Source organism: Solanum verrucosum, unplaced genomic scaffold (genome assembly GCF_900185275.1).
Source record: "Solanum verrucosum unplaced genomic scaffold, falcon-dt-bn FXZP01000118.1, whole genome shotgun sequence".
Taxonomy (NCBI): domain Eukaryota; kingdom Viridiplantae; phylum Streptophyta; class Magnoliopsida; order Solanales; family Solanaceae; genus Solanum; species Solanum verrucosum.
The window spans coordinates 1,219,553-1,242,260 of NW_026020568.1; the positions used below are offsets into that span (position 1 = coordinate 1,219,553).

Sequence of the window (22,708 nt, forward strand, 5' to 3'; positions counted from 1 at the left end):
GTTCTTATTTTTAAATAAATGGTGTTTTTTTTTTTTTTTTTGTTTCAAAATAAATGGTGTTTTATTGAGTTTTTTTTAAATATTACTTAGGAGAATCTTAGTATTTTAGTTGATTGGCTAGCTGAACTCCACCTTGTTGGTGAGGTTTCGATTTCGATAGTTTTTCTTAAAGATAAATATTAAGGATAATTGGTAAAATATTTTTTACTTTATTACAATTAGTTTTTTTTTTTTTTAAAAAAAAGCATTTGATTGAGGGCAGCGTTTGGACCATTTGACGGGGCCGGCCGGCCGTCGGCGGTGTGAAATAATGTGTACACAGGATTAGCAGCTGACCAGGATATTTATTTGGAAATAAATTTAATAATAATTGGTGTTCCATATAAGATCATTATATGACATGACATGTTTAGAACGTATAATAATTGAAATGTTAACTACTCTTTTCGTTTGATTTTAATTTGATACGGAGTTTTAGAAGATAAAAGAAATTTTTTAATCTTCTGATTTTAAATTTAAAAATTCTATAATATATTAATATATTAAATAATCTTGTCGTACTGTTACGTAAAAAACTAAAATTTAAGAATTGTAAAAATAAAATAAAAATTGAGGCAGACTAAAAAAAATAGACAAATAAATTGAAGCTAATGGAGTATTTTCTTATTTTATTTAGTTTTTGATAGAGACACCTAGGGTTTGTTTTGGAGGAAGAGAGATGTGGAAGAGTTGTATACAGGAGTTGGCAATGTAACATTGGTTCTATATAACATATTTTTATTATCATATGAAATGTATTTAGACGTCTATATCAAAGAAAAGATTACAAATGACAATAGTATAATTCCCCTTTTATTTCATCATATGATATTTTCTTAAATTTTAGCTACATACTACAATTCAAGTTGCCCCAACTAAATGTTTTATAAAATGGGAAATGAAAATATTTGATTTGATTTGATGATAGGAATATGGAAAGATGTGTATGAGAAAATTGGGATTGAAATGAAAGTGTCCAGAATTTTTCAATAAAAACTTCAGAAACAAATACAATTACAGAGGCAAGAGATCTAACAAGTAAAACAAAAATTTTAAAATCAAAATATGTAACCCTTAAAATCTAGTTTTAAGCGATACGAACAATTGTACATTTCAATTTACTTTACAATAAGTTATGAGTTCACCAAAAAGACAACCGAAGAACGACAAACAAGTCTTGAGTTGGTGCGGCCTATGCCCCATTCCCACCTCCAATCGTTACAAATAATCGATTGCAGATTTACCGATGATATGGGCTACTAGACACCCATGAAAGCACAATTTCGCTTTACATATTCTTCAACCAAGTCACAGCCTGTGTATTCAAATTACTCGTGTCTGTCGCTTGTGGAGGTCGATGGCAGGGAACATATCATTGCATTTGCAACTGTTCCACCACATCTGGTCTTTGACCTCACAACCTTCTTAAAGATCAATACATCTTAGGGCCGCTAACAATCAAGATCATAGTTTACATTTCCCAGGCAATCAAGTTCCATGGTGGTCTAGAGAAGCAAACTTGGAGTACAGTTGATATTACTCTTCCATCTTGCTTTCCACAATCGAAGAGTTCTCAAGGTCTGTTCCGTCACTATCACCTCTTTGGTCCTTCCCATCGGCCTCTCCATTTGACTGGCTCGCAACTAACATCTCTGCATCATCATGTGGAACCTCTGTGGACCCAGTTGATGTGCCCAGTCCACCACTATCAACTCTTTGATCCTCGCCATCAACCTCTCCATTTGAATGGCCCACAACTAACATCTCTCCATCATCAGGTGTAACCTTCATGGACTCCATTGACTCTGAAGGCCCAGTATCGCCATCTTCCATAGCGGTCTTATCAGTATCCATACTATGGGATAGGGACATCACATTCTGCTCAACACTTGGCACGGGGACAGATTCTGGATGAGCTGGATACTCAATATGGCTCATCATCCGTGCCTGTGAAGAAGATGCAGGTACAAGTCCAACAACAAATTATTAACAAAATAAATACCATGATAATAAATTTGTGCATACACTTTTTTAGATTTCAAAGCAGAGTACTGCTTGAACCCTGCTTTGAAATATGATATGCTCATAAAAGCTGTAAATTGAGAAGCATTTAGATAAACATTAAGAAGTGAAGGGCCTCTCAAGTGTAGAGTTGAGCAGAAGGTATTAAGCACAAAAATGTCTTAACTACACAAAAATGAGATGAAGGAACAGTTTGTTAACATTAACAGCATTGCTACCATTTCATCTTAACAAGGGGCACTACCACCATGGACCATCTTCTCTAGGTTTCATAGAACATAGAAGACATTCAAGCATGTCACAGTAGATTACACCAACCTACAGTGTATTATTATTTATTGGTGACTTGCGAAGGAACTCATGCAAAATAAACCAAAAGTGGCAACTGTCCCCAGATATCAACGGCAAAGGAGTCAGACTACTCTCATTAACCAAGGTTTTCAATCAAATCCACAAGACTAAGCTAGCAAATTGCTCAAGGCTTCCATGTCAACCAAATAAATTATCCATATATTGCAGTCAGAGAAAAATACCTGATAGACCTGATGCATCTTAAAATTCACAATAGCCTGCATTTCCTCAGGTCCACTAACAACATTGACTGGTCCAGTTTCTCCAACAGGACGATTTGTCAAAGATGTGGCCTCCTCAACATTTAGGGCGAGGCAATCAGGTCTCTCTAAGAGAAGTCGAAACGTTGGTTGAAGTTCATAACATTGCTCAAACAGAGAACGTCGACAAAAAACGTAGAGACCCAGACGAGCACGGGACATTGCAACAATCAATCTTCTGACATCACGGAGGTGGCCAACAAAGCGCGTACGAACTAGAGACAATAAGATAAAATCATTCTGCTGACCTTGAAATTTATCAACAGTTGCAACCTGCCCCAAAAAATTAACAAATATTCAAAGTGAGAAACTATAAGTCATTTATGTTAACTTCCCCATTGTTTCTTTTGGGGGGCCCTTGAAATGCTAGGAAAGCATTCATTCCAAAATACAGACACGTTCAATACTTGCATTATTTATGAAATTTGAGGTTATTCAACCTTAACAGACTCACATGTTATACTATTCATGACATTTGAGGTACTATCCACAGCTCTTAAAAGCATGTTTCAACAGAACCACCCCTTCTCCCACGACATACACACACACCTTATTCCCAAGAAACATGCCAAAGAAAAATAAGCTAGAGAAAATTTTGCTTTCCAATTCAAATAAAGATCCTCACTGGAACAACCAGATACAGCTCAAAGTGATAAAGAAAAAGTATATTTACCTTGTGTGGAGGACCAATAAAGTCATAAGGGACACATCTTCTGTTTATAACATCGCGGATCAAAAGTTTCTGACCATTATAAGTAGTCAAGATTGATATCTTATTCGCAGGATATCCAAGTAAGCGCATATACATATAGACACTGACTATGTATTCAGCCTCTCCCTCATTTTGATAGAACCAGGGTGAAGGGGCACTTTCACCTCTGCCATTGTAATCGGGCACATCTACCAACTGATAGTCGTATGAGAATCCAGCATTTGCTTTATGAAAGACCGCATTCTCCTTCACATTAGGAAGATCCCCCAGTTCTCTGTATCTCCAATTGTAAAGCCGAGCTAAACTTGGCCGTGCCCTACCCTGGGCATTGAGCTCAATATATGGTATCCCTAGTCTGACAAATCTTGTGAAGAGACTCTGATCCATGTGGCTGTACTTCTGAAAAGCCATATTTTTCACGACAGGGGGCAATTGATGATGGTCCCCAATCAGTATACAGCGTTTAAGCCGAGCATAGCCATCTTCCTGCCTCTGAAGCAACATCGGGATGAAAGTTTCAATTTCCAAAATTTGGGCACTTTCTTCCATCAACAGGTTGTCATACTTAAAACCCACTTGAAGAAAATCCTTCCTTTTAAGTGCCGCATGAGTGCAGGTCATTGCCACAATTTTTGCCTGTTTGGTCATCAGGTAATTAGATCGATCAACAGTAGACTTGAGCAATTCAAATGCCCTACATTCTTCGAGTTCTTGAAACATTGTTTTCAAATGACGAAAGCACCCCTTAGCTGAATGCATGTCCTTTCCAAAAGACTGACCCGTGAAAACTGGCTGGGGAGTATCAGAAAAAAATTCCTTAAAGGGAAACTTATCCTGAACAATGGTTGGGTTATCTTTCTCTGCAGCGCAAGCAGCTAAAAATTGTTCCCACCGTGAGTATACATGAAGCAGCCAGAAATATCCCGCAGTTTCACATGTATAACCAACATCTTCAGGCAGTTGAAGGGACCTTGCAAGGCGTTCGACTTCACTAAGCAGTTCTAGCCGCCGAACAAGCATGGCATTTACTCTCCCCTGACGACTGAAGTCAAGATCAGTTGCTAATTCTTGCTCTCCCTGACCAAGCCGGAGAAGGTAGCGAGCTGGCACATCTCTCTATAGTAATTACAACAGTGGAACATCATTATTATTAGTTACAATAAAATTGAAAATTTCACATTTTAAATGCATAAAACTCATATCAAAGACCCAGAAAATATCTTACTTGCATTATCTTCTCAAAAAGATCATTTAAAGCTTGATTCGAATGAGTGATTATCAGGGTCCGTTGAGAAGGGCAATTATGATAGAGAACATTCAAAACCTGCACAGCGGTATCAGTCTTTCCCGTACCAGGGGGTCCCACAACCATGGATAAACCTGGCTGAACGCCTGAGATGATTGCTCCAACCTACATACGCCAAAGAAAGCAAGAATTTCAGAGTAAACTTAGTGGGACAATTAGATAATTAAACCAAATTAAAGCAATCAGACTTGAATCTTAAAAGAGACAAGCTACAAAAAGAGTGAAAGACACCAAAGAAAGCAAAAATTTCAGAGTAAACTTAAGTGGAACAATCAGATTATTAAACCAAATTAAAGCAATCAGACTTGAATCTTAAAATAGACAAGCTACAAGGAGAGTGAAAGAGAGCAATAACTTGAAGTCGAAGAAATTTGATTTGATCGTATGGAAGAAAGATAACACCAGCGTGAGAGGAGCACAGATTTGTTTTACTTTGCTTTTACCTCTCGCCTTTCAAACAGATACAATCTCATTAAATCAGCCAATCCCCTATGCCTCACTCCCTATCTAGTCAGAGCCGACTATATGAAACCTTTATGTTCATTATGCTCAATTTGGGATTCTCTACAACTAAAGGTCCACTAATTTCACACTTAAACGCCCACCAACATACAAGTCACAGGCCAAATAAAAAATTCCTGAGTGGAACAACTAACTTAATCCCAAAGCACTCCCTCCATCCATAATTTATTGAACTTTTCTTTAATTGAGCTCTTAGTTGACCAACTTCCGAACTAAAATCAGACTAGACAAATTTACTTCTTTTAAAATTAGAATCTGCACATTTGGGAACTACACCCAGAGTGACATACCAGTGTCTATTAGGATGATGTTATTGCCCGGTTAAGGGCACTTCTGCTCTACATTTATATCAGTGAAGTTGCATCACTGGTTTTGATATCTATAATTATTCTTTGATATTTTGCACAGGTTTCCTCCATTTATGAAAGCTATCATACTTGTAAAGTTGATATTTTGCACAGGTTTCCTTCATTTATTTGGTGTATAAAATTTGCAAGTTGTTCTTGTTCATGCCATTGGATCAAAACTACAGCAAAATTGCAGAAAAAATGGCACCAAAACCGCAGCCAAAAACTAAACAAAAAATCCACCAAAAACTGCACTTAGACAACAACAAAAGCTGGACCAAAATAATTCAGGGGTTAAAATAATATGAAAATATTAATTCCAGCGGTTTAAAATTTATAATAATGTGGAAAAATTAAGTTTAGGGAGTAAGAGGACTCTCCCATAGTTTAGGTATGTAAATAGCAATTTCACTGTAGTTCAGGGGTTCTTACGTCTTATCTCTTATCCAAATAAGTATATTTTACCTAATGAGGCACCATATAGTTGCTGAATTCCGCATAAGTATCACATGCTGGATGTAAAATATATTGCACTAAACCAAATTCAAGTTCCACATTGATATAATTTCATCACATGAGCACTTGTCCACTTTGTAGGCATTTTAAAAATTTGATCTGCAAACATGTCAGTCCCACTGTACTTCAAATCTGAGGGTTGTAGCACTACGTGCAATTAAATTGGCAAAACTTTTTGACTAATGCAAGATTTATGAGCTCACAAGCACATATTAGATCCAGCCTTCTTAAGAAACAAGTGGTTTCTGTTAGATGGAAGGGAACTACCTTATACCACAACCGCTTGTGTAATCCAACCAAAATAGAAGAAAGAAGAACCCATACCGCATGTTCACTTCAATGTGAAAGTAGCAGTCCGACTCAAGAATCCCATACAGCATTCATTATTACTATAACGTCATTTTGAACTTATAGTGAACTATAAAGCCAGTTCATATATCACTTTGCTACTAGAATCTTCATATTTCTTGCCTGATTAAATACTGCATACTCACATTAGACGAGTACTAATTATTCGGCTAGCCCTTTTTTCAAATATGAGAAAACAGATGACAGCATTTAAGAATTTAGGAAACTATGATGTGATGTGATGCATACCTGTGTCGCGGTAAATCTAACCGAGTTCCGCTTTGGTTGATCCTGAGGATATGGACCTGGATCAGGAGGGATATATGCTTCGACAATAAGCTTGTCTCTTTCGGAATGAACTTCTGGCATGCCTGCAGCATCAACTGAAACAGTAGTAGAATTCTCACTTCCAGGAAGGGCATGAGCTTTCCCTTTGAGATTCCTAGGAAGCTTAATCTTAAAAGGGGGGCTTGGTTGCACGATTTCTAAGCCATCTTGGTCGACGAAGCAAACCTAGAACAAAGAAGATGAGGAAACAGAGAAAGATATAGAGAGTATAATGAACACACCAGCATAATGGTAAAGAGAAAGAAAAACAATATACACCTGATAATCAGGAAAACTCTCCCTAACATGATCAGCATCTAGGAAGGTATCTTTAAAATCTACTGTTTCAAGGAGGTCTGGCATATTAGTCCACTGTGCTGCAGAAGGATTTCCATAGCCCAAAAATATATCATGCAGCCAATCAGGAACTATGCATGTTTCATTCATCAGATCCCTTATAGATTCTAAGATGGCTTTGAAATTATTCTCCTTCGGTTTCCTCCTCATCAATATATTAAATGTACCATAAATATCTTCTGCGCCTTTCTCTGCTATATCACCAACATCCATATGGTATTGTGCTGTGTCAAGCGCAACAGTAACAGTTCTAAGGTCTCCTTTGGGGGGTTTCCACTCGTCCCGCTTGATTCTCCCAGTAAAATCGTTCATCAGAATTCCCTCCTCATCACGCATCTCAATTATTTCACATCCGCGTACACACTGGAGACCAAGCCTCTGTGGTACGGTTGCATTAGCAGCTTCTTCAGCACTGAGAGGCTCGAATGAAGGACGAATAGACAGTAAAAATAGAACATCGTGCTCTTTAAGTGCATTCCATTCTGACCTTATTTGTGATTTGTAGCTGGAGATACTGAAAGTAACTTCTGCTGTTACAGCAGCTGGCTTTACTTCGCCTATATTTGGTTGTTTAACTTCTGTAATCTTAAATTCTTTAACTGGCACAGCCATTCTCGACCAACCTCGAAAGGCTGGCTCTCCTTCATTATTGATATAAGCAAGGAGATGTGGCACAGCCTCTTGGATGTCCTCACGGATTTCATAAGTCGATTCAAGGCGAAAGAGGTTAAAGTTTCTAAGAAGATAGTCGTGAAGTGTCAAAAACTGTAGGTTAAGCTTTGGAAGTGCCAGGCATCCTTCCCCAGTGTAGTTGATGCTTGGTACAAGGCTTTCATCCCACATTATTTGCTCATTAGGGTAAAGAGGAAGAGCATTTATGGCCTCTTTCTGTGACTGTTGTCTCTCAAAGAAAGATATCATTACTTCAATTAAGAAATCAACTCTATTTGAGCATGGATCATCAACTGATACCAGTTTTAGCTGCAATCAAGGCGGAGGTATCAGACAAGCAATGACAATCTTGCAGGAGATAATTACTCTTGCTATCGTGGAGTTAGGCAAGTACAACTACTATAGGGAATAGAGAGCAAATGCAGGAATATTAAACAGGTAGCAATAATAACCAGAAAGCAATTTTGAAGTAAAAGATGCATTTTCTAGGCCACCAACAACGCACCACTGACTTAGCAGTTTAAGATGCACTATGCAACATGATATCGCTCAAAGCGTACAGCAACAGAAATGTGTCTACTTCTTTGTAAAAGGAACAGTTATCTATATTCTTTGCAAATATAACAAGGTTTGCTTGAGAGGGAAACAGGGAGTGCACAGACCAACCACCACATCAAACAGCAATGATCAGAAATCCACTTCAATGAAAAAACATATTTTCTAACGAACATGTTTTAGCTTTTGTCATACAGCTATATAAGTTGTCCAGAAGTTCCTAGTCATGTGCCTTAAATATCTTCTTTTCTTTTTTTGGGTCCGTATAGACCTCAATGCCCTGAAACGAACAATCATTTCTCCATCATTTCAAAGGTAACCAAGTTCATCATTATTAGAAACCCTAGGCAACAATCTGAATGAAATGTATAATCATCTGAAAAAAAAAAATTATTTAGCAAGAACAATCTGGAGATGCATTGATGCCAATATGGAAATAGACAAGAAGGAGTTGGCATCTTTAATTAATAGAACCCAATATATCAAATCAATGAAGGAAGTCATACAGTGTAAACAAAGATTGTTTTCCATTTCTTAGGTTCACCAGAGAGAACATGTAAAGACAAGTGAGAATAGTTGTAAACTTGTAATCCCACTGGCCATTAAATCAGTAGTTTACAGAGATAATTAGTCCTTCAGGGCTAATCTATCTTTGAATCTTACATCTCCATAAGAAAGTGATATGCATTTTGGTTGTTTCAACATTGTATACTGTGCTGAGTCATTAACTGTCATAAAGTTGATTTAGCCATCGTCTAGGTGTCACTACTTCTGCTGAAATCTAATTCTCACACAATTTGAGGAACGATGTAAACATAGAAGCCATACAAACATTACTATCAACGCCGTTGAAGAATATCACTGTAGGGTTATAGTTCCCTTCACCAACAGCTTTAGCACCCAACAACTAACTTCTACGATACAAGTAGTGCACCTTAGTCCCTTAGTAGATTCTGAGTATACACAATTTTTTCCTCATGGAAAGTACCAAAAGGGTGAATGAACTTGCACTCTTTACAGTTTCTATATAGAAGAGCTTTACATGATAAATAATGCACAGTGATTGTATTCTATGTCATATATCAGAGATAGTAAACATCCATTCACAAACCTTCCGGCATACTAAATCTCTCAGCTCCTCAGGAGTAAGCACAGAAAGTTTCTTAGATAGATCAGCGCGCCTGTGTATTGCACCAACATTTGCCAATGCAAGTTCCCGTAGCTACAGAAACAGAGGAGAGCGAGAGATGTAAACAAATTGGATATGATACAGTTAGATTGTCCACAGAGACTGGTATTATCTTAAAAGAAACACTATACAGAGCTGCTCATCATCATCAAAAGAAACAGAAATCAGAACAGACCTTGGGTATCTTCTTAAATGCAAGAAGCTGGAATGACTGGAAACGATCATAATGAGCCTGAATCACCTCATCATCAGTCATTTGTCTCCCTAAATGGTCATCAATTTCGAAACCTTCATAGAACTGAAGTAAGTCAACCAGCTGGGCAAAAAGCTTTCCTTTTTCATGCCTATAAAGAGCACTTAAATGACATTTTGCAACCACAGCAACATCAGCAACAACAGGCCTTATATATCTGCAGGATAACCAAATAGAAAAAGCGATGATGAGAAAATAGTACCTAGTTGAAATAAATCTGGTGTTGCTAACTTGCTATATACTAGCAAATACAACTATGGTAGTGACGTCAGTCAAACTTAGAACTCACCAAGCTCTGGTAAAAGGAGCACAACAAAAAACTAAATGAGAGAAAATAATGCTCTAAATTGTTTTTATGTGTTCTAAAAGACTTCTAACATATCTAAACTAAAATGCCTTGTGGGTATATCACTACACAAAACTAAAAATTGCAATGGAATGGTATCATGTTCCTAATTTTCAAGCACTTGTCACTTTGAATCTGACTCCACACTGTACATGACACTCATTTTATTGTTTGGGCTACATAGCCAGCATCCTTTTTCTCCATTGGAAGCTGCTTTACTACAGAGAGCATTATTACCTTCTAGTTGGCAGTTGGCTCAATAGATCAATGAGAAACTCCATAAACCGTTCACAATATAGGACAGAGGCATCGTTAACACCTTCAAAATCACTTGTGAAATCCAAGTCATTATTGACCTCACTGTCTGGCTGAGGAAAAACCTTGCAATCAAGAACCTGATCATGGAGAATGAAGCATCAGAATTTTTCTGCTAAAACAAGCTGGAAAGAATGGTGGACAGACAAGTCCCTTATCTGATACCTCAAGAAACTCCTCAATTAGATGTCTCAAGAAATTCACTTCTAGCATGGTTGAGGTATCAAAAGATTCGCCTCTTTTAGCTGCCTCCTTGATTCTTTTTGCAATTTTCTTCCATTTCTTGATTAGATCAGGGTTAACACAGAGCTCCATCTATTCTCAATAATAATAATGATAATAATAAAATTAGAAACATGGAATGAGGAAGATTATACTCCATTTAACAACATAGTAAGAGTTACCTGAAATCGACCATATGACAAACAATGCCAACACTGTAGACCGGCTAACCTCAAAACCTTTTTACTCACTATCTCGTCTTCTAAACTCTAAATGAACAAAAAGTATAAATAGTTCATCAAACCAAAAAACGAGGAACACCAATAACATTCTCAGAAAACAAAATAGGAAAGTAATTGTATAGCAGCTATGAAAAAAACACAAGAAAGCAATTCAGACCCTAACAACAGTTGCTGGTAAAAAGATATTTGTTTTTCTTTATCGGTGAAGATCAAAAAAAATTATGCTTTACCAACATTCAAGATGGATTTGGGCAATACGCCTACACCGTGTTGAGAAATGAACCTCGGGAAGCATTGTCCAAAACCAAATAAGGAGATAACCAAGTACAACCATACTATTAACCGTGCAATTCTTACGGTGAGGAATATGATTATATGACTCAGAGATACGTTCAACGTTGACATAGGTTAAGAATAATTTCGTAAAACTAAGGAAGAAGAAATATGGATGCAGCATTCTCATATGCTTAGTAGAACAGGGAACATATGTTTATTCATACTTCATAACATTTACAATCTAAAATTAGAGAAATAAAAAGCATAATATAGAAAAAAAGTCAAGAGTCACAAAGTGAAGGGAAATGGATCAGAAAATTAGAGTAAGATCCGGCAATAAGGATGTAGATGTACCTGGAAAGCATTGATCATGAAAAGTAGATAATTAATTTTCTCAGGAATTGTCAAGTTTCTACCCTGCAGTAAGGTCTTAAACTGTTAGATAAAACAGAGAATAGAATAGTAACTTAGCACTAATGGAACAACCAATCAATTTTTCACAATCTATCAAAGCATAGAAATTTTAGAACTCTATATATGCATGATAGAATAAATATACCAAACAAAATCATGCCATCTATCAAGATAAAAAGTAGTAGGTGATGCTGACCATTATAAATTCTTCTTTATCACTAAGCAAAAGATTTCAACAATTGCTTAAAGTTTTCGACAGATACTAATCATATCATATATCATATATATATATATATATATAAAAGAGAACCCTAGGCCCGCATACGTGGCGCCACCACAAACCAGAATTCCCTTTTAAATTATTTATTTCCAAAACTAACCTTTCATTTCATGAAAAGTTGTGACTTTTATGAAAGATTGTGACCACTTTTCCAAATAGTTGTGACCTTTCCAATAAGGCACAACAGACATTTGTTCACACTACCCTTCTATAAATAGAGGGATTTCCTCTCATTTTAAAACAATGAAAATTATGAACTTCTTATTCTTCTTCTTTTTCTTCTTCTTCTACACAATTAAATATTTGTGTACTTTGCTCCTGTTGAGTTGCTCACTAACATCATTGCTTATGTTACAGATCCTGGTGTTTTTTTTACGGTCATAACTTTATGCTTATGTTATTAAGGATAAATGATAAGATGTTATAATTTTCATTTTCCTTTACATTATTAATGTTCGTTAGTACGTAATCTTGTATGTAAATAATATATTTTTTTAGTTTTAATGACCGATAGGTTTTAAGTATTATTTCATAAATTTCGTGATATTAAATTCCCGCGCGAAGCGAGTAATTTTACTAGTTACCAGTAAGGTTACGTACAGCAGGAAAGTATGTGTTTCTTACTTAACTCTGCACTAGTAGTTGTTGTCATTTTCTTTTCCTGCGTAAATTACACTTGCACAACTTAAGCGAAAATGTGAAATCTATGTATGTATATTTTATATGTGATTAAATGTGAAATAAGAAACAAATGTATTAGCAACATCTGTGGAGAGCACCTAAAATAGACAATAATTCCCTGAAGGTGACTCACCCTTTACATAAGCTACCTTATTTTAAAAATGTTTTGTGATAACTCATAGCAAAAATAAAAATATTTAATTTTAAAAAAGATAAAAAGATTTTTAAAAAAAGAAGATATTATTATATAGTAAGACTTTCTCATATTATTGAATTAAGAATTTGTTTAAATTAAACCACTAAAATATGTTTAGCCCAAGACAAAAACAAACCTCTTTCAGCCGAAGAACCCTATCAAGAAATGCCTTGAACATATCCTTTCTATCATAGAAGCAGATCCATGCAGCCACATTCTCCCGAAACTACAAGTTGCAAAAGAAATCAGGTAAACAGTGACTCGTAAGTATTTGCAGGACTCAAGACATGTTTATTTATAACCATTGCACATGACAGAAGCTAAATTCTCTGCTAACGAATCCAGAAATCACGACCACCTAACTAGCAAAACTCAACTTGTTCCTTCTTTGATCATCTTGTAAGTCAAACACAACTTCCCTTCTATTTAAATGTAGAAAAGCGAACAGAGACACCAATTTCCATTTTGAAAATAACATAACAGATGCACAATGCAACAAAATTACCCATAGATGTGCAGAGTAAAAGAAGACTTCAAGTATTCTATTCTCATGAATTGTTGTTTCATTGTGTTCTTTAAACTCTTCATTCCATGTTGTTCTGTTTTTTTAGCTTCGGGGGAGAGAGTTTATTCTCAACAAGCATTTCCACTATTAAGCTTCACTTGGATTTTGACAAACTGTATTTTTATTCAAAGCTAACAATGTCTTGTAAGATTCTTTCGACAATTTTAACGTTGGGACTTAGGACAGGGTTACACCTCCAACCAGTGTGGGCATGCTGGGTATTCTTATGTTGGAAATTTATACACCTGAGCAGTGATGGAAAAGTGGCTGTGCAGATAGGCATGTGAAGAAACAATTACACAGGCTCTATCTGCCAAAAGCTAAATATGATAAAAGCCCTAACTGGGTTGTACCTTGCGTGCTGAAAGATGATTTCCCAAATTTATCTGTTGTTACGAATTACTATAAGAATGTCACTCTAGCTTAACTGATTAATAAGGCGGAACAAAGGTGACCCTGGATGTTTCTTTTAAGAGACCCTAATAGGACAGGAAGGTTGAAAAGTGGAAGCTTCTTTCAGAGGTCATATACACACACAAACGTTATTAAGGATTGATTAGGTTACTTGAGAAACCCCAAACACGGAGGAAACTACAGTGAAATCATACCATAGTCTCTTGTGCATGGGGTGACAATAGGGCTCTATGAAAATCAATATAGAAGTCAGAGTTAGGAGAAAAGTGGTGTTCTATACGTGTTGCGGAGCAAGGGATGCTATCAGAAGGAAGACAATTTTAGTAGAAGATGTATAATATTATAAGTTGTTTTTTGCAAAATTATGGAGAGGACACCCACTACTTGAGTACATAGCGGCTTTGCTTAAATATCTACATACATATAAATTATATATATATATATATGCTGTACGTGTATGTGTGTGTATATATAGAGAGAGACACACACACACACAATGTATTTAAACATATAGAGAAAGAGAAAGAGAGAGAACGAAGTAAAAGAATTTTAGATGGGATCAAACATTTAATCTGTCATGTTAACAGTTTACTGGTGTCGACCTTACACATTTGGTCAAAACAGTAAAGACACTGAGTTACAATTTTTGGAGGGCTAAAGCAGATTTTTCCTGCATCGCGATTGCAAAAGACAACACCAACTTAGTAAGGTACTAATAAACACTTTGATCTATCCCTAAAAAGGAAAAAAGGAAAAAACAAAGAAAGAGATTCTATCAACAATTGTTGATGGGTTGAGCCCCATGAGGTTCAAATCCCAGTGGATACAAGAACACTAGGTGATTTTTCTTATTCATCCGAGCCTTGATGAACAAAATTACCCGGTACTTGTATTGGTAGGAGGTATCCCCGTGGAAATAGGTAAGGTGGGCACAAACTGGCCCGGGACACGATCATAAAAGAAAATGTTGATGATTCTGATAAGCAGAGCTGCAAGCAAAATCTTGACTATGTAATCACCAAGTAAGGAGAAAAAATAACTTCCCATCTCTGAGCACACCCTAACAGACAACCAGAAACACCAACTAACTCAAAGTGCAGTAGTAGAACAACAGCATACCTTCTCATTGACCATCAGTATCATTGACATCACATGCTCGAAGGAAGAAGCCTCTGGATCAAAATTGGGCCAAAGATAATTTTCCAAATACTGGCTAACCTCCAATATCATCACCCTCTGCAGTGGCACTGGCTTTCTCCCCCCTTTACACAAACCATTATAGAGGATGATCAATCAAAATTTATTTCAGTACAACACGCATTTGCACATGCATAATTACCATACACATCATAGAAACTCATATATATCCAATTATATTATCTATCGGTACAAAAATTTAAGTCCTTTCTTGACTGACTTTTAGACTTCAATGGAACACATGATACTTAACTTTTTTTTAAGAATAAAACATAAGTATTACACATTCAATTTATTTTTTTCAATTTCAAACAGGACATAATACATTAACAGTCAAAATTCACTATGCTAAAATTCTGAGAAGCGAAAAGGCTTAAATAACGGGAAACGCAAACAAACTACCAACCTTTTACAGTAAGCTCCGTGTCATAAATTTCTTTAACAAGCTCAGGACTAAAGGTTTTCTTCTCTTCAGTTTTCGCCCAATTGGAAGCTGCGATTTTCGTCAAGCGGTCACGTTGGATCTCAGCAAGGGTTATGGAGCTAGGTATGTTCGACCCGGGCTTCGACTCCGGCGGCTTCTCAGTCATAGAAGGCAGCATTTTCTGTGGAGCCTCCGCCGTCTGCGGCGATGCTTCCACCGGGTACTCAGCTACCCGGTGACGCCGGAAATCGTAGGTGCCAGTTCCGTATACCTTGGTCATAATTGCTGTAATTACACTTCCGAAGAGAAAAGGTTAAGGGTGCTTGTTCCTCTATGAGATTTGAGAACCTTGTAGAGGAGAACGAAGAACAGGGTTTATGGTAAAAGAGAGTTTTGGGGTTTTGAAGATATTGGCAGTCACTTCAGAAGAAGTGAAGGCGGTGAAGAAGAAAATGCAGAGATAGCTTGAAATTTGTAGTTCCGACCCGAACCGGTATGACCCAAATTTAAATGGATGCGATTAATAATCTTCCTTAGCTACCGTTTGCCTAAATACGTTTCATTTGGTATGAGTATTTTTATTTGTATATTTCACTTCTCAATATACAAACATGAGAAGTGTATATAAATTCTGTATTTATATATTTAGAATTTTTTCAAAGCTTACAACAAATCATCTACAAATAGGATAAATAATCCGTATACAAATAGTTAAGGTAAGCATGTACAAATTCTGAATTTACACAATTAGGAACCGAATTATACAAATTCTGAATGTGGCCCGCGTAATATGATTATATGTTATTGGCGAAAAGTAATTTCTTCAAATTATAGCTATGTTAAATAATTAATTTATATAAATTTACTCAGTCACGTAATTTTTCCTAATTATTACTAGCATAACATGGCCCGTGCTGAGCATAGGCCCAACCAAGCCCAACATTTTACATTTTGAAGTGGTGAATGTTTTGCACTCGTTTGATGGACTATAGTACTATAGTTAGACTTGACAAAAATACTAGTGTTGCATACGAAAAAACATAAAGCTGCAATTATATTGATGTAAATTAAACAAAGTAATGCCAATTATATTTAATGAAACTTTGACTAATCCAATCAAATTAAGAATGAACACAAGGCAAATTCTCATTTCCTTAATTATACTACTAAAATATATTACCACTTCCCACTAAGTACAATTTTGTGGAAGTAGTAAATCCATTTGAAGGTTGATATAAAGCAAACTTCAAAATATCATATGCATTTCATTCTTCAACGTTCACAGCTTTTTCAATGGCATAGTTAAGAGTTCATGATATAACTATTTGAGTTCGTGTACAATTCAAGGGACCATGCAATAGGTCCTAAAGTGGTCACCATGGATGGAGTTAAGTGAGAGTTTGGGGGTTCAATCGAACCCAAATATTTTTTTGTAAATTCTGTATTTGTATAAACATATGCATATTAATTGGTGAACCCCCTAACAAAGCTGATAAATGACTCGGTGGTAAGAAATGTTAAAGACAAACCCTTTCTGGATTAATAATCATAGGAGACCATAAACAATGTTATCTGCTAGCGATTTTCCAAGGTTAAGATTGAGTCGTTCCTCTACAAATCAAATGTGATCATGGTGGTCTAATACAACAAAAACTACATAATTCTACTGTAGAGAAAGAAATCAAACAATCACTTAAATGTTGATGCGTCCTAGTTTTTTGTTAGAATTTTTTTGTATCTCACGCCAAATGCAAAACGAAAAAAAATATAATTAAATAGCAAAAGACTAAAATATGTCATCAAATATTGAGAAAAAAACCAATGTATGTCATTCCTTAAAAAATTGACACATTTTTGTCATTGTCGTCCAACAAAGTGTCTTATTATGTCATATTATTTTTTAAACAAAAAATCTATCCAGTTTTAACATACAACTTTATACATGTGGCAATTATGATACATCACGTCATTAAGAAAATAGAACTTTGAGAAAAAAACTTATTTATATCATCCGTTAAGAGTTTGACTCATTTTGAGAGAAAACCTAATCAGTTTTTAACATACCACTTGACTCATTTTGACAGAAAACCTAATCAGGTTTTAAAATACCACTTTATACATGTGGCAATCATGATATGTCCACGTCATTAATTAAATTGAACTTTGAGAAAATGTGTATTTATGTATCTGCTAAAATTTGGCTCATTTATGCAATTGTCGTCCAACAAAATGTCCATTCATATAATTATTTTTGGCAAAAGGCATAAATTGCCCCCTAAACTTGTATCCAAAAGTCATTTACACACTTTAACTAATGGGGCGACCTATTACACACCTTAAGTACATAAAAGTATATTTATTTTCCCCTTCCGTCACTCAACCCAGGACGCGTTTCGCTCCACATAGTTGAGCGTGTCAACACGCTAATAAAGTCATTTTTATTTTATTTTTTAATTAAAAAAGCCCAACCCAACAGTTATATTCCCATTCTCTTCATATAACCCACCCCACCCGACCCTAATGAACAAAAACCCTAAATTCAAACATAGTTCAAAATTCCTTCTTTTGAATCAAAGGTAACTCTTTCATTATTATTCATTCATCTCTTTTCCATTTTAATTCATTTCTCTCTTTTTCATTATTATTCATTTCTCTCTTTTCCATTTTGATTCATTTCTCTCTTTTTCATTTTGATTTGTTTCTATCTATTTCGTATTTTGAATTTTTAGTTGTTTGATTCACGGTAATTCTTATTAAGGTGCTACAATGGCTCGAATAAGCTTGACTAGGCTCTGTTTACAAGAGGAAGATCATGAATTGGAAGAGGTGCGATGCAAACACGGATTTGTTTTGCCTTTGCTGACCTCTTGGACCCCGAGAAATCCTAGTAGAAGATATTGGGGTTATCTTTACTATGGGGTAAGTTAATCTTTTTTAAGAGTTGAATAATTAGTTTTGTTGTTTCAAGAGCCATAGAATGATTCGTTTTGTTTTTTAAGAATGCTAGATCATGCGATTTTTGGCTTTGGAAAGATGAATATATTGATCCAAGATCCAAATTTGTGATTCCCAAGTTGTTGGGAAGAATTTCGGAGCTTGAACATAGTATTGAATCTTCTCGAAAAGTTGAAACTTCGGATAAGAAAATCAACAAGCCTACTAAGTCGACTAAATCTATGGAAAGCAAAATAGAAATGAACAAGAAAGAGTCAAAAATGGACAATTTTGATGATGATTTGAAGAAGATGAAAGCAGTTGAAAATAAATGGAAAAATAAATTGGCCAAGTCCAAGAAAAGGGAGAAACAACTTTGGATTGCTCTGTTGTGTGTTTGTATTTTAGGTGTAAGTTTAGTATTTCAAAGAGTATTGTTTCTGAAAGGAGAAGGACATTCAAGGAAATTGTCATGATCTCTTCTTGTACCAAAAATTTGCAATATTGTGTTGAACTTGTAAGGCTTTTGTGTAATGAAAAGAATTTACAAAGCTTCCCCTATCTTAATTTGTCTCATTTATTGTTGCAAGTATTTGATTTTGTATTTGGTCATAAACTATACATTTAGTGTACAACTATCTGCTCAATTGTCTAAACTATACGTTTGTGTAGCCACTGCTAAAGTAGTCACTAATTGCCCTCCATAAACACAGAAACCATCAACTAAAAGAGAAGCAATATTGTTACATAAACAGACATTCATAACTGCATAATCATTAATCAAAATAGAAGTTAATATATGTCAAAGTAGTTACATAATTAAACACCACAAATCAAAATGCAGTCACAACTGCAATTCATTGTCTTAAATATAAGGGTACTAAATAGGGATAAAGTGTATTGCATTGTCTATCATCCAACAAAACATAATGTCTACATTGCATTACCAACAAAAATCTATCAAAACAAGTTAGATTGCATTAGAGCTCTCTTGGCTCAAATGTGCAGCCTTAGACCTAGTCTCCATTTGTTTTCTTCCCCTCATCTCTTCAAGTTGGCTTGAGGTCATAGCTTGTTTTCCCTTCCATTTCACACCACATGGTGGTTTATGTCCAAGATCTCCAGTGACAACTGCTAAAGACTTCACATTTCTAAATCTTTCACTAGGCATTCCAGGCTGTTCAAATGAATATAAATAATCTTAATTTGTGATTAAAGAAAAAATAATAAATGATATTTAAGTATAGAAATAGGGAACTTACATTAATAATAGTAGCACCACTTTGTGTGTGTAGTACACCCATTCCAACCATTGTTGTTCTGCTAGCAACACTACCCTAAAAAATAACAAAATATTCAGTAAAGCAACTTATTTAAAACTTATACATGAAGTAGATAAAGGAAACTATATCACATTTTTACCCTTTGGTCTACCCCTTCCTCTTCTAGTTGGAGCATTAGGTGTTGCTATTGGGCCAGCAATTTGTGTTGATATTGGTGCAGTAACAGGGCCAGAAGGAGGTCTTGAACTTGGTGCAGCAGGGCCAGAAAGAGGTCTTGAACTTGGTCCAACAGCAGGTCTTGAACTTGGTCCAGCAGTAAAGCTTGTGCCAGAAACAGGTGCACTAAGAGGACACTTTCTTTTATTGTGACCTTTGTTATGACAAGTGTTGCATGACATTTCAATCCCTCTTTTGGATAATTATCTAGTTTTGCTGATTTCACCTTGCTCTTTCTTCCTTTTCTTGCCAGGCCTTCCTGGCATCTTCCTAACAGGAGGTGGTATCACAGAGATGTTTTGTGATTCTGGCCACATTTTCAGATTCATAACTGGCTGAATGAAGTAGTTGTATGTCTTCATGTATGTTTCTCTGTTATACCAATGAGAAATGTAGTTGATTGGGTCCAATTTCTTATGGTAAAGAACATCTATTACATGAGGATATGGTATGCCTTTTAACATCCATGCTCTACAACTACATATTTGCCTTTGAATATCTACTACATGTTTGTATCGTCCATGAAGTACCTCATACCCTGTATCTGAATTCCATTCAATGTTGCATTTCATAGACTTAGTTGTGTTATCTTGTAGAACCTTCATTGCCATTGTAGAAAACTCTCTCATCTGCTCTATTCTTTTAATCATTTTCACCCTAATTTCTTCAAGCATTGTAATTATAGTCTTATGCCTTGCTGCTAATATCCATGAATTGAAACATTCAACCATGTTATTGTCTACAACATCACATTTTGAGGTAAAATTGAAGTAAAGCTTGCTCCATCTTTCAGGATTATAATACAACAAGTGATTAACTATATTATTGCCCAACCTTTTCATATAACTAATGTTATCTTTTAACTCAGCCTCAAAAGTAGACCTTGCACACCTCCAGAAACATTTCTTTCTCTCAAGACCTCTCCATCTCTTTGACCAGTTAACAAGGATGTGTTTACACATTCTATGCTCAACATTTGGTAAATAATCCGTTATGGCAATTTCAAGACCCTATAAGAAAATTCAAGACATGAAACTAAGAAACTAAGACATTCATAAATAAATGGCATTCAAGACATGAAATAAGTTTAAAAAATCAATAAATATTCTAACCTTTAGCATATCTGATATGATTGTGAGGTATGTACCATCTCCCAATTGAAGATCTTCCTTTAGAAGTTTGACAAACCAATCCCAAGTAAACTTATTTTCACTTCAACTACTGCCCAAGCCAGTGGCAACATTTGATTGTTCCCATCTTTACAAACATCAACCAATAATTGACCTTTAGATACTCCCTTTAGAAAACAACCATCTAAAATAATGCACCTCCTACAACCAGCCAAGAAGGACTTCTTCATTGCATTAAAACATATGTAGAAGCCTTGAAACATTTTTCTACCATTTTCAAATGTTTCTTCATGAAGCTTGACTACACATGTACTACTTGGATTAGTTCTTAGCAACTCATCTTTGTAGTCCAAAATCCTCTCAAACTCAAGAACATAGTCACCCATTAACTCCTGTAATACTTTGTTTCTTGCTCTCCTACACACTGTTCTTCCAACATATAATTTCAATTCTTTTTTAATAAACCCTTGAAACTCAAAGATTCTAATGTCAGATTGTTCCTTTATCCTTTCACTGTAGTGACTAGATAAGAACTTGCTATTACAAAGTTTGTTCCTATTAGTAGGATCACATTTGTGAACTGGATTGTATGTCTTTACAACAAAATTATTTTTCCTAGAATCAAAGCTAGCAAATAAAACCCAAGGACAACCAACTATACACCTAACCCTTACCCTTATTGGTTCATTAATATACATTTTAATTGCAACATGTTCAGCAACATCATATTTGGTAACAACAGATCTAAACTCATTAACACTTTCAAATACAAGACCCAATTCCCACACTACTTTCTGAGAAGATGCATCAAATACAACTCTATTCACCTTTTTTCTCCTTCTTGGCTTAACTCCCTCTCTTTGTTGAACCTCTTCTTCATCATCACTGAAAGCATCTGAATCTGTTTCAAAACTGGCAGCTTCATCCGAGGGATAATAAGGCTCATCACCAGCTAGCTTGCCTTCTAAGTTGTTTCTATTACCACCTGTAGATTCATCATACCCAACATCTGGCCCTTTTTTTCTATTCCTAAATTGACATGATCAGGCAATGGAGCTCTTTCTCCCCTTTTCCTTCTCTTACTTTTACTCATTTCCTCCCTAAAACTTCTTATTTCATAATTTACATCACTCCCATTAAATCCCCCCCCCCCCCAATTCAATGATTCTCTATCTGAATCTTGTTCATTAGAAGGATGGACAGGGTTAGGAATTGGATCAGAAGAAGGATGAACATGGTCAAGAGTTGGATCAGTAGAATGATGGATAGGGATTGGAGTTTGATGAGTAGGAGGAAGAGTATTTAGAGCAGTGAAAGAGTGTACATGAGAAGATGTATTTGAATTAACAGGGGCAGGGTTTGAGGCATTTTCTTGGGCCTCATGTGTTGGTTCTAATGCAGCATCAAAAGATGCATTAGGCCCATTGTTTTGAGATGCTCCCTCACTTACTCCACTTTCCCCATATTTCAATAAAGGTGGGACCAAAACTGGATCAGCAACAAAGTGACACACAAAACAGTCCAAAATATCTCCATGACTCAAACACTTAGCAATTAAAGTAGTATCATAGTCATATTTGACTTCTAACATAGCAGTACTTCTAGAAAGTTTCACATACAACATACATTGTCCAGGTTCATACCCCAACTCTTTCAGACAATCCCTCATTTCAAAATAAGATAACCTATATATATCAATATCTAAAAACTTATAAACTCTTCCACCATGATATGGTTTCCCCTTGTATCCCTTTTTTCCAATCTTAATAACACCACCGTGGTAAAATCTCAAAGTAA

General features: G+C 35.7%; 2 protein-coding genes across 2 annotated transcripts in view; both read right to left on the reverse strand.

Moving 5' to 3' along the window:
- The window catches only part of LOC125810577 (protein COP1 SUPPRESSOR 2), a 184,819-nt gene extending 170,060 nt beyond the window's left edge, over positions 1–14,759 (reverse strand). The window contains exon 1 of the mRNA XM_049490051.1: positions 14,753–14,759. The gene's annotated coding sequence lies outside the window, so the exon portion shown is untranslated. The remainder of the gene's footprint in view (positions 1–14,752) is intronic.
- On the reverse strand, positions 1,001–15,791 carry LOC125810565 (uncharacterized). Its single transcript, XM_049490040.1, has 15 exons — positions 15,331–15,791; positions 14,847–14,989; positions 12,885–12,974; positions 11,532–11,594; positions 10,842–10,928; positions 10,603–10,752; positions 10,360–10,517; positions 9,699–9,933; positions 9,446–9,556; positions 7,030–8,088; positions 6,673–6,936; positions 4,610–4,795; positions 3,346–4,500; positions 2,595–2,945; positions 1,001–1,986 (listed from the first exon to the last, which is right to left on the reverse strand). Exons 1-15 carry the CDS (start codon positions 15,626–15,628, stop codon positions 1,576–1,578), a joined length of 4,761 nt encoding a protein of 1,586 aa, XP_049345997.1. The 5' UTR covers positions 15,629–15,791; the 3' UTR covers positions 1,001–1,575.
- Positions 15,792–22,708: the final 6,917 nt, after the last annotated feature.

Excerpts from the sequence above, each read along its gene's own strand:
- LOC125810565 (XM_049490040.1), bottom strand. The coding sequence starts at position 15,628 with ATGACCAAGGTATACGGAACTGGCACCTACGATTTCCGGCGTCACCGG. Across the intron at positions 11,595-12,884 it reads GGGTTCTTCGGCTGAAAGAG|GGTAGAAACTTGACAATTCC; the intron begins GTTTGTTTTTGT and ends ACCTTACTGCAG. Across the intron at positions 6,937-7,029 it reads AGAGTTTTCCTGATTATCAG|GTTTGCTTCGTCGACCAAGA; the intron begins GTGTATATTGTT and ends TCTTTGTTCTAG.